This window comes from Sitophilus oryzae, unplaced genomic scaffold (genome assembly GCF_002938485.1).
Source record: "Sitophilus oryzae breed Bouriz unplaced genomic scaffold, Soryzae_2.0 scaffold_1640_pilon_pilon, whole genome shotgun sequence".
NCBI classification, from domain to species: Eukaryota; Metazoa; Arthropoda; class Insecta; order Coleoptera; family Curculionidae; genus Sitophilus; species Sitophilus oryzae.
This window is the reverse complement of record NW_022146326.1, coordinates 1,048,009-1,064,769: the sequence shown is the minus strand read 5'-3', so window position 1 is coordinate 1,064,769 and position 16,761 is coordinate 1,048,009. Positions and strand designations below refer to the sequence as shown.

Here is a 16,761-nt window from a genome sequence, read left to right as displayed (position 1 = left end):
TAATTTCGCCTAAACAGCATATATAATTGAGGATCATATAAATTTTTACAATGTCGCCAAAAGCATTCAAATATAATACCCTATTTCTAATTTTTATTATACACCTAATAAACCTAATATTTATTTAAATTTATCGAGATACACTTCTAATATTTAGAAACAATACAGTTAAAATATATAATTTAGCATATTTAACTAATATTGCTAATATTTTCTATATTTTTTGTAACAGTAGCACCAACACCAAAAAAATAAAGGAACTACCGGAAGGTTATTGTTATATGAAATTTAATATTAATAAATAAATAACTTTTAACTATTCAAACAAAACATTCACCAAATGGCCTTGCGCCTATTCTAATCTGAAGGTTGACTTTATTGAGTTATAAAAATACTGAAACATCAAGCTGAAATTTTTCTTATCTTTGTAGCCAATGGGATGCGAATGCGGGTTCACGTGATTGCTGATTAAAACTCCCTTCGAAAATTTGAAATTAATGCCTGTGTGCGGCAGTCAATCTTATCAATTTTTTAAAAGTAGTTGATCTGGTGTGTTGTGCGGCTGACTAAAAACAATATGTTGAAGCTCCGTGAGATTAACGTGACAATAAGAAAAGCGAAGAGGGAAGATATGAGCCAAGTGTTTAAATTAGTCAAGGTACGCAATTTTGATTTTATCTGTTATTTGGATTGCTATTATTTTTGAATTTGTTATGATGTTTTGAATGTTATGTTAGAACAAATACATATATGAGTTCTTGATAACAAACACGATCCAATATTAATATTATGCAATATAAGAGAGATATGACTAAAATATTTGAATTCGCTCAAGTAGGTACATAACTTTTGCAGAAAAAAAAACTAAGTACTTACACTACACTTTAGTACAATAATAGGTACATATAAATATAATATATTTAGTATTTTTGATTATATATGTTTGAAAAACGTCCTGTTTTACCGGAAATTACTACAACTTTTAATTTTTAAATGACATAAATGCCATCTTTTGACATTTTCGCATATGGTTTATTTGAAATTGTAACATGCGGTTCATAACGGCAATTTGACTCAAAAATGCTTTTTCTAAAAATGCTAATGAGCCACCCTTGGTCCGTTTAAAAAATTGAGATATGATTGAAAATACGATTTGGGCATGTTTTAACCGACCAGGACAAGACACGAAAAACATTAGACGATCAAATCTATTTTTCCAAGGCTCCTTGATTCAAAATTATATAATGTTAACATTAAAATACAATTTTTTTCAAGCGAAAATATCAATAGTTGACATATGATATGTTATTCTATTCAGAGTGTTCATTTTCTATCGAATAAAGTAAAAATATACCGAGGGTGCCATTTAAAAATCAAAAGTTGTAGTAATTTCCGGTGAAACAGGAAGTGACCAAAAACAATTGAATACGCCAATCAATCCTAAATTATGTTATATACTAATATACCAAATCTCGTTTTTTTTTAACAAATAAGGGTGAGCCACTTTTGAGACGCACCCGGTATAAATATGTAATGAAATATTATGTACTAAATTATCAATTTCCTATATTTCATTTTGTTATCTTAATTAAAAAAAGTGAATGTTCTTTAAAAAAAAATCAGGAAAATATAGATTACAGTACATTGACTTATTTTGTACAATATGATCAAAAATTTTATGATCTAGCGTGCTTAAAGTAGGCATGCTTTTTACGATAGAGATAAACAATTTTTATTAAAGCGTGAGAAATACCAAGGAAATTACAGTATATTTTGTCATAAAGCGTTTTGACTATAATACCTACTATTTATATTAGAACAATAACTTGCTTATAAGAAACTCAAATAAAATTATTGCCTATTATAATATTTCAATACCTACCACTGGAATTTTACGTGATAATATGCGTATAATAAATACATGTCCATTAAAATGTGGACTAAATCTTCATTGTACTTACAGGGTGAGCCAACAAGAGTGCAAGCAACAATTTTTTTGTTTTGAGAATTAAGAAAAAAGTTAAATGTAATAGTTTTACGGAACATTGCTACGCAATTTAAAATTATTTTTGAATATGCAGGTTCTTTAAAAACGTCTTCTTTGTGGGGTATAAAATTGTCAGTCATTTTTAATAAGTGTGTTATACCGGGTGCGTCTCAAAAGTGACACACCACTATAATTTTTTTTATTTTTTCAGATACATCAACGAGATTTGGTATGTTAGTATATGGCATAAATTAGGATTGATTGACATATTCAATTGAATGAGTACAATTTTTGATTTTTAAATTGCACCCTCGGTATTTTTTTAATTTATTCGATAGAAAATGACATTCTGAATAGAATGCCATATCATATGTCAACTTTTGACATTTTCGCATATGGTTTATTTGAAATTGCAACCTGCGGTTCATAACGACAATTTGACTCGAAATACCAAGTCTGTGGTATCAAATTACGCTTTTACCAAATATGCTAATGAGCCACCCTCGTTCCATTTGAAAAAACTGAGATATGATTAAAAATACGATTTGGGCATCTTTAACCGGCCAGGACAAGACATTAGACGATCAAATCTATTTTTCCCAGGTTCCTTGATTAAAAATTAGTGTTTTTAACACAGCCATGGCACTCTAGATTGAAATTTAAAATACAATTTGTTTTTGAGCGAATATGTCAAAAGTTGACATGTGATATGTCATTCGAGTCAGAGTATCATTTCTATTCATTTTCTATCAAATAAAGTAAAAAAATACCGAGGTTCCTTCCGGTGAAACAGGAAGTGACCGAAAAGAATTGAATCCGTCAATCAATCCTAATTTATGTCATATACTAACATACCAAATCTCGTTTTTTTTATCTGAAAAAACAAAAAAGTTATAGGGGTAAGCCACTTTTGAGACGCACCCGGTATACCTATACCTATTATTTTTAAAAGTTTTTATGGAGAAATAACAATTTTTTTCTTGGAATAAACAATGAAGCTTAGGTTATCTGCAAAAAAGTCCCTAACACTTATTTTCGTAATATCCCGGGAAGACACTTAAAAACGGCTCTAAAGGGCCAAAGAACGGGTTTTCGCCTATATTGACCGAAATATGGCATGTAGATGATTTTCTTGATCAAATGGAAGCAGAGGCGGATTATAGTATAAGCCGACCAAGCCCAGGCTTGTAGCGCCAAATCTGAAAGGGCGCCACATTTCCCAGTCAAAAGACAAAGTGCACCTCATTAACCGATTCCCGAAATAGATATGAAATGAAACTAAGAAGCAGTTTCAATCGAAGATAGAAAAAAACGGCTTTTTATTAAACGGCTAAATTTATTATTATTAAAATATCATTATAGGAAAATGAAAAGAATTACAAATTGATGTAATGGATTATAGAGGACACAGTTACGACAATGCTGCTAACATGTCTGGCTGTTATACAGGATTACAAGCAAAAATTAAAGAAAGCAATCCATTGGCGACGTACGTTCCATGTGCAGCCCATTCGCTGAATCTAGTAGGTACATCCGCAGTTGACTTTTGTGTAACTTCGACATCATTTTTTGGCGTGGAACAGGAATTATACAATTTTTTTTCGGTATCAACACAAAGATGATCTTTGCTTCAGTCCAAGTTTTTTATTAAAAGATTATCAGTCACCCGCTGGAGTGCACGAGCATATAGTAAAGCTAATAGTAAAGCTTTATACACGTCATACCATGAAATATCTGAGGTTTTGCTATCATCAATAGCTGAGGATAAACTTCAAAAATCTTCGACAAGATCGGAAGCAAAAAATTTAAGAGATAAATTAATGCTATTCGAAGTTGCAATAATGACTTGTTTTTGGCATAAAATATTGGAAAGATTTAATCAAACAAGCAAAGCTCTTCAAGCAGTTGACATTGATTTACAATCAGTGCTTGGATTATATGAATCTTTACAAGGGTATTTAACTAATATACGAGATCAGTTTGAATCTGTTCTACCTGAAGCTGCTAGTTTATGCCAAAATTATATTTTCCAGTATGATATATCCAGGACACGTAAAAGAAAAGTACCTTTTGACGAAGCAAAAAGTGACACAGATTTTACAGACGGAAAAAGGAAATTTCGAATAACTGTATTTTTCCCTTAATAGATAAATTAATAAATGAACTCATAAAAATGAGAGATGCGTACCAAAAAGTAGAGAAAGAGTTTGTTTTTCTTACCAATCTAGCCTGCTTAAGTGATGAAGATCTTAAGCAAGGTTGCTTGAAATTGACCAATACCTATAAAAATGATCTGGATATAGCTATTGAAAACGAAATTCTCCAAGTTAAATATATTCCGAATCTTCCGCTGGACCCAAGAAATTTACTAAAATTACTTAAGAAAGAAAATCTACTTAGAAATAACATTAAGGCTGTTTATATCCAAGGCAGTAACCAATTGTTCAGGAGAGAGATCATTTTGGCCTCTTAAGAGGGTTAAGAATTATTTGAGATCCAAGTTAGGTCATTCTAAACTTAGTGACTTAGTCTTAATGTTCATAAAATCAGATTTACTTAAAAATTTGGACGCAACAGAAATAATACAAGTTTTTGCAGAAAATAAATCCAGAAAAAATAATTTTCATAAGGTTATTTTGTTTTTTAATACTAATTACATAGCTTAGTATTTATATTATTAGGGTAAGAAAAAGGATGTTATTTACATTTTAAACGTTTATTTTTTTTATATATTTATGTTTATCTAGAATAGATAATATCGTCCTATTGCTGCCAAAAGTCACTAACTAACATTTTTCCGAACAACCAAATTCAATCACTAACTATATTTTGGAGCGGAGAATCGATTGAAAAGTCATTATCTACGATTTCTGGCTATTTATGTTTTATTTTAATACCGAATAGTTACTAACTATAACATCTTTATGCAATGCAATTCATCTTTAAACGCGTTTTTCTCGGAAGTAATAAAAAGTAAGTTAGTGACTTTTGGCAGCAATGGTACGATATCTAAACTTGATCCCTTCTTGTCGTTGAGAAATAAAATATTTTTTGTTGTTTGAGAATAAAATATTTTGCACTTTTACTTTTTCATATTTGGGTCATTTGAATAATGAAAAAAATAGATGGAGTAAAAATAGGGGCGCCAAAATATCCCAGGGCTTTGGGCGGTTTCAAGTTTTAATACGCCTCTGAATAGAAAATTGGGTTCTTGACTTGGGCTAAAAAATAATCCCGACACTTTTTTCGTATAGTTGTTCGTAGAAAGAAACCAATTGGACTATTATACGTAATTATGCAATTTTCTTTTGTTTACGACACTTTCCGGAAATCCCCAAAAAGCGGAAAAAGCCACTCACGAATAGTTGTTTTTCATTAAAATGTGATTAAACAAATACTTCAAACATTCCGAGTTGCTTAAAGAGACTCTAAGAACAACTATTAAACAAAATCTTGAGAAAGTTATTATTAGTGAAAATATGAATGAAGAAAGTTTGTAAAAATCTGAAAATTTTTGGACCAAGAAATGGTTTTGCCCGTTTTTTTTGTTATCATAAAATATGACAAAATTTATACAAGTCTCAAAATTTGATAGCTGTTGCTTCTACCCTTTAAACGAACTTGAATCATCAAAAAATGTTAAATTTTAACCGAGTTATTAAACAATTTCTCCTATATCAATGATACGCTCTATCTTCGGAGCGCAGAGAGACAATTCCGAAGACTTGAGAGAAAATTGAGGGATCTTCGAGGCGGAATATCTGGAAAACTACTAATTCTACGCAGAAAATTATAGAGACCATTTTTGTAGGTAATTACCTAATTTTTTGGCCGTTTGGGATCATTTTTTTTCGACCAAAGCCGATGCCTAACCGAGCACGGTGTTATCATTTTTTTCCCCAAAAGTACTCTCCAAAAGGTACACAATCCGCCTGAAAAGTCTCGGTCTACGAATTAAGCCGTGTTTTCAACGTTCATTTACTGGACTATACTATTAAATTTTTAATTTAAAAAAAAATCTCTTTATTAGGTACTTTATTATTAATATTAATGCATTGAAGTAGACACGTGGTAGGCATAGATTATGTGGATTTATATAACATACATAAAAAACTTTCTTTATCTTGTCTTGCCGGGTAATATTTTAGGTAATGATTAATATTTATACATAAGCTGTCTATAAATGATTTAGCTTCTAGTACATTTTAGGTACAGTCAAAACTAAAGTTAAGTAAAGTAAGGATTTATTAGCTTCTTTTTTTTCAAAAGATATAGTATATTATGCGAATTTTATTTAATATACAGGGCTAGTCATGTTTTTTTTATCTGGGGCTTAGATCTTCGAAATAGTTTCTCTTACTGAAAAGTAAAATGTTTTTTTGTTAATTTGTCTCTGCCAAAACATCAAGGCACGCCACTGGAAACGACATACATCCAAGCATATTGAAGGAATATTATTCTACGATATTTTTTTATACATTTTCATTTTAGTCACATATGGTAATATATAATAACTGCACCATAATGTAATAAAATGCATATAGAATACCTACTATAATCTTTTGACTCAGTTAAAAATATGAAAAATAAGCTTTAAATTATGTTTGCAATTTATGTATAGAAGTGAACAATAAGCGAAAACAATCACTTTTTATTTAATTATTCAGCACAATCGTCAAAAGACCTTTTAGAAATTGCTGAAATTTGATGAGGAAACAACAATTTAATTTCAATTATTCTAGCTATGGTTAAAGAAGAGTACAGTAGTAGCAACGCTACCCGGTGTGAAAAAAATATCTTCATTTTCTTTAACTTAAAAGAGAAATCAGTAAACAATAAAGGCGCTCTAAAGATTTTTACTTTAATGTTTTTTTGTCATACATATGGACCATAGCAATTAAGACGCAATATTTGAATTAGTTTGTCATAAATACATATACCGTTTAGCGTTTCCAATTTTCGGGATCGGAATCCCAGGGTAAGAACCTATAATCCCGGGATCCCGGAATTAACTGTCAGAATGAGAAACCTAATCTAAAAAAATACTTAATAAAAATGCAGCTATATATACCGGGTGTGTCTCAAAAATGGCTCACCCGTATAACTTTTTTATTTTTTTAGATGAAATAGCTTCATTTGGTATGTTGGTATATGACATAAATTAGGATTGATTGACGTATTCAACTGTTTTTGGTTACTTCCTGTTTCACCGGAAATGACTACAACTTTTGATTTTTAAGTGGCACACTCGGTATGTTTCTACTTTATTCGATAGAAAATGACACTCAGAGTAGAATGACATATCATATGTCAACTTTTGACTTTTTGACTTTAAAAAAATCGTATTTTATGTTTTAAATGCCAATCTAGAAGGAAGTGGAAGTGTTGAAAACACTAATTTTTAATCAAGGAGCCTTGGAAAAATAGATTTGATTGTCTAATGTGTCCTGTCCTGGTCGGTTAAAAGATATCCAAATCGTATTTTTAATCATATCTTAATTTTTTCAAATGGAACTAGGGTGGCTCATTAGCATATTTGGAAAAAGCATTTTTTGCGAATAATTTGGTACCACACACTACACACTTGATATTTCGAATCAAATTGTTGTTATAAACCGCATGTTACAATTTCAAATAAACCATATGCCAACATGTGAAAAGTTCACATATGATATGTCATTCTATACAGAGTGTCATTTTATATCGAATAAAGTAAAAAAATACCGACCGTGTCATTTAAAAATCAAAAGTTGTAGTCATTTCCGGTGAAACAGGAAGTGGCTAAAAACAATTGAATACAGCAATCAATCTTAATTTATGTCATTACTAAGGTACCAAATCTCGTTTTATTTTATCTAAAAATATAAAAAAGTTATAGGGGTGAGCCACTTTTGAGACGCACCCAGTATACACCCAGAGATCGGTTTTATTAAAATAGAGAAAAGAAACAAAATAACATTCATATTTAGTAAGTAAAAAAAACAATAATTCTTGTTGCGAAAATAAATAAATACAGGATATCCCAGAAATAAGTGCAAGTATTTTAAGGGGTGGTAGATCTCGATAAAAGAAACATATTTTCTCCTTTATCGTTTTTCAAATAAGTCCAAAATAACGGAGTTATTTTAATTTGAAAATTTCCAAAAAAATTATTTTTTTGCTAAAATTTTGAGAACCACTGGATCTTTTCTGGATTTTCTTTCTTGTAAATTAAATCTACTACCTATGTTGCCATATTATCAAGATTTTTTTTTTAATAAACCACAAACCAAACTAAAAAAAATTACAAGAAGATTTTCAAAAAATTCCGAATTTTCCAAAAAAAATTTTCGCCTAAAAACCTCATAGGCGTGTTTCTGGGATTGAACTATACTACCAGTTAAAATACTTGCACTTATTTCTGGGACACCCTGTATAGCAAATACGGAAATATAAATTTTAGATATTGACATTCTGCTAGTATAAAATAAAATATGATCTTAGAAAGACTAAAGTGTATAAATTATAAGGATTTTAGATTTTTCGAGATTTTCGGGATTCCGGGATTTCATGGGGATTTCGGCGATAAATATACACCGGGATCCGGGAAATTTGAATTGATTAAAGTTTGCAAAAAAAAAACACTTGTTACTATGCTAGGACAACTTAACGCCCTTACTACGCCACTGTTTCAAAAATTTCTAAATAGAAAACGTGACTATGTCGCAATAAAAACTAATTATTATAATATTACATAGATTATAATAAGCATAATGAGTTGAAATATTTAAAAAATAATTAGGCGACATTGAAGTAATGACACGACAGCTGTAGAGAGGGATAGACAGGTCACAAGAATAAATGTTTACTGATATAAGTTTTCTGATATTTTTTAAATGTCTTTAAAATAATCTTATCTGTAAGCAAATAGCACTGTAATTTGTGTATAATTTAGACGAGAAGCAATGACTTCTAAATATATATCTAATGCTAAAAATACTTTTATGGTTATTGCAATAATAATAATGTCACGATGTCGCCGAAAAGTCTTCGTATGATCATACTTTTTGTTATAATGTGATTTATGTATGATAATTAGATAACGTTGAGAAAATTCAAAATCATTAATTTGCATTTTTCTTATTTTTTGAGGGTTGTTACGCGTCTTCATAATGTTAAAGATTTTCAAGAGTTGTTTACAATATACAGGGTTGTTCACCACATACGACACGGAGTATTGTACCTAAACGATTAGATTTTTACAAATTGTAAGTTTTGGGTTCGTTGAAGGACTATTAGTGCTACAAGTTAAAAATATTTTTGCAAGATACACAGTGTCCCAAATAAATAAAAAATATCAAAGGTGTATTTTTTTAAGTGAAACACCCTGTATATTATTATATTTTTAGTTTCTACGATTAAAATAAAGTTAAATTTGATTAAGGTTTACCGAAATTTAATCTTACCGTTTTTGAAATATTTAGGTTTTTGTCAAAATACAGACTAATTTTAATGCTTCATTTCTCTAGGCGTATTTAAGTTTTTAAAACCAAGTATTGTACTAAAGTATTTCTATTTACTAAATTTTGTATTACAATAATAAAAATTATACTACCTTATACAGAGTATCTAAAAAATTATTTTATATAATTACTAGCTTTAAACGGCAACAACTCGTTTAATTTAAATGGAACACCCTGTACATTTGAGTGTGAATCAGATGCACAATTTAATTGTCTATCAAATTGTATTATACTATTTTTTACCGAAGTTTTCTAATTTAGACCTCATTTATCATATACCTATGAAATATTGACATTTTAGATTAGTTTTAAAGATGTAACAAATTTTTAAAGAGCACATATACTAATATTGTCGATATATTTCGTCTATTTCATTAAAAAATAAAAAAAACTGTTTAAAAACTGTTGGTTTGGGCTTAACCGCCAGGACCAAGAGGAGACAACCTCACCAAAAACCTAAAACCTCGATGGCGGGACCAGATCAAAGAATGCGTGGCTAGATAGAGGACTAGCCATTACTGGCCTCAACCTTGGGGCATCAGGTTGACCCGGCCTGGGTCAACCAGGCGGGCTAGACGATCCTCTGAGAGTAGGTCTTAGCGGAGCAGAAGCACGGAGATACCTCCGACTGCTCCACGAAGGACTTGCTCCAGAGGAAGCAAAAGCGAAAACACTCCTCCGAAAAGGGGATAGTAAAGAAACCAGGAAACGACCTGATTCGTCTCCATCAAAGGGCAAGAGAGGGAGCGAGAACCTCTCACCTCTTCTCCGGCAGGGAGAGAAAAAATCTAGGATGGAAAGCCGTCCAACACCGGGAGGAAAGCAGGGACGTATCACCAGGAACGTAGCACCAAAGGATTTCCCAGAGGTTGCTCTGACCACCGACCACCAAACGTCTCTAGAAGAGGCTATACTGGAAGAAGTAGTGGCGATCGGATCGCAACACAACGATCTACAAAATGTGGGTCAGCTGCGTTTTGCGGGGATACACTTTCGGGTGGGCATGATCCTCATAGATTGTGTATCTCAAGAATCGGCGAATTGGTTGGTGGAAATCGCACCTAAGCTTAAAAATTAGCAAGGGCCGGAACTGGTTGCAGTGAAGGGAGAAACCATCCCTAAAGGGGCGGCAATAACGGTCTTTCTGCCGAGGAGCAAGTGGAAAGACACCACCTACCTGCTGAGTCTTATCCAAGGTCAGAACTTCAATGTAAGGACATCGAGTTGGCGAGTCATCAACTCGAGGGAGGAGGGTCATGGTCAGGTCCTCATAATAGGAATTGACATCAAATCCAAGGAGGCAATAGAGAAAGAGGGACATATCCTCTATTATAGATACGGAACAACTCCGGCGGTATCAGGTCTAAGGAGAGACCAAGTTAAAGAGGTGGAGAAAATTGAGACAGATCCTCCAGCCTCCACCTCACGGGTTCCTCAGCCGGATGCAAGCTCCTCGACTGTGAAGGAGAACGGAGGGCCAAACTCCAACCGTGGAAGAGTGTGTACCCTCGGAGGAAGAACTGTTGTCAGAGGAGGATGAGAAATACCATGTCCCCTCTACAAACAGAGGTATGATGGGTTATAGACATAGGTTATAGATTGTGTGATGACTCAAGGAAGGGGAGCACAATAGATCTTTAAGGTCGCAGTGATTAACCCCCCTCTTACTCATCCTACATTCTACAACACCTTAAAAATTGTATTTCATTTTTTGACGAATGCTTATTTATAACAACAGAGACGTTCATTTTCATAAGTTATTATTATATTGATTTCTGATTCAAATTCAAATTTATTTCCACTAATTGATTGGATTTCTATTCATTCAGTGGTATAGAATCGCGTCCTGTTATTACCCTTCATCAGAAATTTATCAAATATTGACAACAAAATAAATCACAGATAAAATGGGAAATAAAAATGATTTCGTGACCTGCTTAATTACATTATATTTATGACGACGAGACGGTATTTGTTGAACGAAGATTAAGGTGCGCTCTTCTGTATAATCATTTACTGATAAGGCTCGAAGACACGAAAAAAACAACTAACATCGTTTATTTATATTTATGGTTGTTTATGTTTTGTGTTTCCATTAGCGCTATCTTATCGGAAGAAACCTTGCATTTCGAAGCAAAGATCCCCGTTAAGATTTATCGCCAACAATTAATGTAAATGTGCATATTAAACGAGAAAAATTATTAGCATGAAATGAACAGTAATTAGGAAAGGAATATTTATAATGAGACTGATAAATTATTTTTCATCCAGATACATTCGGTTTTTAAACGTTTACAATCGTATTTTTAGAAATTTATTCTAGAAGCTGGCTCTTAACCAGATATTGCCAACAATTGATTTTTACTTATTTTTAAGAGACTGGACATCCCTTAGTTTGAGGACTATTTGTCCCTCTTGACAACGCTGCTTCTAGCTTAACGCCACATTATTCTTTATTCTTTTTTTCCATAGCAACTGTTAAAATTATATCTTATATCTATCAAAAATAGTAGATAAAATAGTACTTTAACCGCAAGGGTAGATTAAATGATACTTTAACAGCGAGGATAGGTTAAAAACTTTATTTCTTCTCGCACGTTTTTTAATTGCTTCTATTTTTGAAAATGTTTGTATTCCGTTTCATAAGTTATTCGGGATTTATATGGAGCTAGTTTGGATATGGCGTTTGTCGCCTCAACCTGAATATCTGTTGGTAATTTACTAATTTCTTTTTGAGCCATTTCTGGCTCCAATTGAATCAGCAATCGACACGAAAGATAATTAAAAAATATTGACTCAAAACTAACAACTAGAGAGACAGCTTTATTTATTTGTGAAATTACATAGAAACCAACGCCAAGCCAGCACAATATTTTTTCTACTCGTAATAAATTCCTTGAAATAATAATTTCTGAATATTTTTTAAAACGTACCTCGCTATGGAAAAAAATATTGTTTTATACACGACGATAAAATTGCATTATTATAAAACATCATTTTATCGTCTTGTATAAAAAATAACTATTATATCCGGTGGTAACCAAATGGTTAAAAAACAAAGTATGAGGTCTGGTCACTTCATTTGCGTTGTCTGTATTCTGTATTTTAATGCACGCGACAGAGATAAATATAAATGACCGGTTGAGAGAAAGAGAGACAAAATAAAGAGCGGCATACAGTATTGCCGGTTTATACGTTTGTAGGAAAATGTGTATACAAAAAAATAAACAGTTTTAAAAACTTTCATGTATACTACTGAAATGAAGATAATATATCTAACCTAAATGTAATCTATTACAGCTGTAGTAAAATGAGTAACTAATTCTTGGAAATAAAGTTCCAAACCTAGATGCAACATTTTTCGTAAACGCCTACCTACTTGTGCGATTTGAAATTTTAATGCAAAATCCGGCAATACCGCATGGAAGAAATGTATGAACCCAACTTTTATCTCTTTTTAATACATTTGATTTTCCATTAAGCTGTCTACATCACTGTCTTATACGTTAAAATCCAGACCACACAGTTTCGATGACCAGATCGGTATAAATATAAACAAGGGCAGTAGATACTCAGTATTAAAAATAAGATGAATATTATAAACTTTTAATTTCTATTTATTAGATTCGTTAGGTGTTTTGTCGGATGTTTAATAACCATACCTGATTAATTTTAAATTATGTACAGCTGGTTCCAATAAAACTGAGTACGATTTGAAACATATTTTTATTATTTCGGGCAGTATATTTTATGATACCAGTCCCCCATTTCTCTGCTCATGTCATGCTGACGTTCTGAAAAATATATTTGCTACTTTGTCAAAAGCAAAATTGTTTTATACAATGTCACAATAACCTTAACAAGTCAAAATACTTGACACATAAATATACACTGCTCAAATATTCGAATAAAATGTGTCGAGAGTCGTATTCGTTTTTTTTGGAACCAGCTGTATCTACCTACTAATATCTGGACAATAATTTTTTATCAAAAATAAGTTGAGCAACGGTACGTTTGCCGACCTTGCCATATCAAAATTGAGTCATTTTCTGCATATTATTTGTCTGGTCAAATATATTTGGTGGTCACTATCTTTAGTTTACACATTATTTCATAACAACTTATTTTTTTTTCATATATTTTATGTAACTTTTCTTTTTATTTCTTAGTGTCACATATTATTGTAGAGGCATAATATTTGCGTTAATTGTTCTATGGCAACTATATTGACTCTTTTATATCATTTTAGCACTATTCAAATTTATTATGAATATTTTCTTAAACTATACAAAAATAATCATTTGCAGTTTATAAAAAAATCAACTAATATTTAATATAAACGATAAAGGGAACTCCAGGCTTATTTATACTGAAGAATGTCACAAGTAACAATACATGAATTAAAATTTCAACCAACGAGTGAGAGAAGATTTCGACAGACGACATCCTAAAAATGACGATACAATTTACATACATTTAAAATGACATACAAAATCGAAATCGAAAGAAATATATATAATTAGCGTTAATTTTGACGAGTTTTATGGCAATTTTTAGTATATAACGTTTAGAGATTAACCTCGCCAAAATTATCTTTATCGCCTCTCTGACGCCGTTTTTTTCAATCATACGATATATAAACTACTACTATCTGCATTAGTCATGACATTTCATTTATAATTCGACATTGCCCTGGTTTGTTTCGAGCAAAAACATTTTACAGATAGTTTAACTGAAAGAGGGCATGTTAGAAGGTTTCAAAGAATATTTAGATATGTGGTGAGCTTGTGGTGAGTGTTGTGTGTTTATCTAGCAGAACAACAATATTGGATTTGTTATATTGACCGTATTCGCAGTTAAAAAAAACACAATTCCAATAGATATCGTTTTGGACCACGCAGTCGATTTCACCTGGAACGTAACACAACACAGACTCATCGATTTAAATGATAAAAGAGCTTTGTAACAATTTGAGACTATTCTATACCATCCTGGACAGTTCATCTGCGTGGTCTGTATTTTAATGCATATGACAGAGATAAATATAAATAACCGGATGACAGACAGAGAGACAAAATAAAAACCGGCATACAGTGTTGCCGGTTTTTACATGTATAGGAAAAAATAACTATTTAAAAAACTTTCATGTTGTGTACTACTGAAATGAAGATAATATAATCTATTACAGCCGTAGCAAAATGATTAACTAATTGTGAAAAATAAAGTTCCAACCCTAGATGCAAAATTTTTCGTAAACGCCTACTTGTGCGGTTTGAAATTTTTCTATCCGGCAATACCGCACAGAAAAAATGTATCAACCCAACTTTTATCTGTTTTTAATACATTTGATTTGTCATTAAGCTGTCTACATCACTATATTACATGTTAAATTCCAGACCAGTGTCCATGACGATCAGTATCTCTTACTACAAACGATAGATCTGTAAGGTCAAGGTGATAAACTCCCTTCCTAACTTACTATAATTTGAGATTTCAATGAAATCAATCATTCTTTTCCTGTTCCAGGCCCTGGCCGAATTCGAGAAACTCGAACACACGATGACCCTGAACGCGGAAACCTTCGAAAAGGACGGCTTCGACTGCGACAACCCCGCCTACACCTGCCTGGTGGCCGAACTGTCCGACGGCTACATCATCGGCTACGCCCTCTACTACACGGCCTACTCCACCTGGCTCGGGCGCTCCATCTTCCTGGAGGACCTGTACGTGCAGCCCGCCTACAGGAAGAACGGCATCGGCACCCAGCTGTTCCTGGGCGTGGCCAAGGTGGCGCACGAGTCGCCCAGCAAGAAGATGGACTTTCACGTGCTGTCGTGGAACCCCGCGGGCGACTTTTACAAGCGCATGGGCGCCGTGGACCTGACTATACACGAGAAGTGGCACCATTTCCGTATGGACCAGGACTGTTTGAATAGGTTGATCGCGGCGGTCGAGGCGCAGTCTAACGCGCAGCGGCAGCAGTCTAGCGCGCAGAATTCGACGGAGCTGGGTGCGCAGGGCTCGTAGTGGTAGGGGGATGCGCTACTAGTTATTATTCTCTATTCCGTCTTGAAGATCTTCGATTGCGTCTATTATAGCCAGCTTTTGTTGTGGACTGAGTATGCTGTGGCGCCTCCAAATTCGAACTAACGAGGGGAATGTTATAATTTGGGATGATCCACTGTTCTGAAAAACTCCATGATTGTTTTCTTTTTTCTAATATACAGGATGGTCCGAATTGCATTCGAAAAATTTCGACAGCATATTCTACCTATAGAAATAAGTAAAAAAGTTTGTGTAAATAAATGAAAAAAAAATCGTGGGTGTTTGGGAAGACTCGAAAGGAAACAATGTTTTTGCGACGTTTCGCGACTTTATTGTCGCTTCTTCAGGCAACATAGGAGAAGCAGTTTTTTAAAAATATCAAAAAATATAATATAAAATTGACTGGCCACTTACCCGGTTTTTTAACCGGTTTGAAGAGTAATAGCTTTTCGTCCGTACCTGTATAAAACTAGTGAGTGAAAAAATACACATTTTCGCTGTTTTTTACGTATAAAAGGCCGCTTGGTAAAAATCGCTACAATTAACGGTTCTTAAGATATTTGGAATGTAAATTATATCAATACATTATTGACAAAAAGTAAACATGTTGACTAGATAGTTATTTGAATGAAATGATAAATCTGGGGGACTTTTTATTTTTTTATTAATCATAATTTATTTTAGAATAAATTATGATGAAACAGTTTCTGTTGAACCTTTGACTAATAACTATCATCTAGTCAAAAATGTTTAATTTTTGTCAATGATGGCATGTATTGATTATTTCGATTCCAAATATCTCGAGAACCATATATTACTCGTCGTGATTTTTACCAGGATACTTTTTTGCGTAAAAAACGGCAGAAATGTATATTTTTTACTCGGTAGTTTTTATACAGGTATGGTCGAAAAGTTATTACTCTTCAACCAATTAAAAAATGTGTATGTAGGAGTAAAGTAAGAGTCATATGGGGCATCAAAATCAAATTTCTCATGTCAAAAACTCCCAGACACCAATTTTCATCCAAATATCCACGTTAGTTCAGAAATTATTTGGAAAAAAATCGAAATAAAAATGAAACCTGTATATCCGAAGCATTTTAGAACATAAATTCATACGAACTTTTTTACTTATTTTTGTTTGCAGAATATGCTGTCGAAACTTCCCTAATACAATTCGGACCACCCTGTATAAACTTCGTGCATTTTATGACATATAACATACAA

The 16,761-nt window shown here is 32.5% G+C and overlaps 1 protein-coding gene across 2 annotated transcripts; it reads left to right on the top strand.

Annotated features, from left to right (window-relative positions):
• Nucleotides 1-255: 255 nt before the first annotated feature.
• On the top strand, nt 256-15,815 carry LOC115880678 (diamine acetyltransferase 2). 2 transcript variants are annotated; one of them, XM_030897964.1, is made up of 3 exons: nt 256-368; nt 432-658; nt 15,016-15,815. In XM_030897964.1, the coding sequence occupies exons 2-3, from the start codon at nt 578-580 to the stop codon at nt 15,514-15,516; spliced, it is 582 nt and encodes a 193-aa protein (XP_030753824.1). In that variant the 5' UTR covers nt 256-368; nt 432-577; the 3' UTR covers nt 15,517-15,815. The 2 variants fall into 2 exon arrangements, with proteins under 2 accessions (XP_030753824.1, XP_030753823.1); XM_030897963.1 differs by having other exon boundaries at nt 352-658.
• The last annotated feature ends 946 nt before the right edge of the window (nt 15,816-16,761 follow it).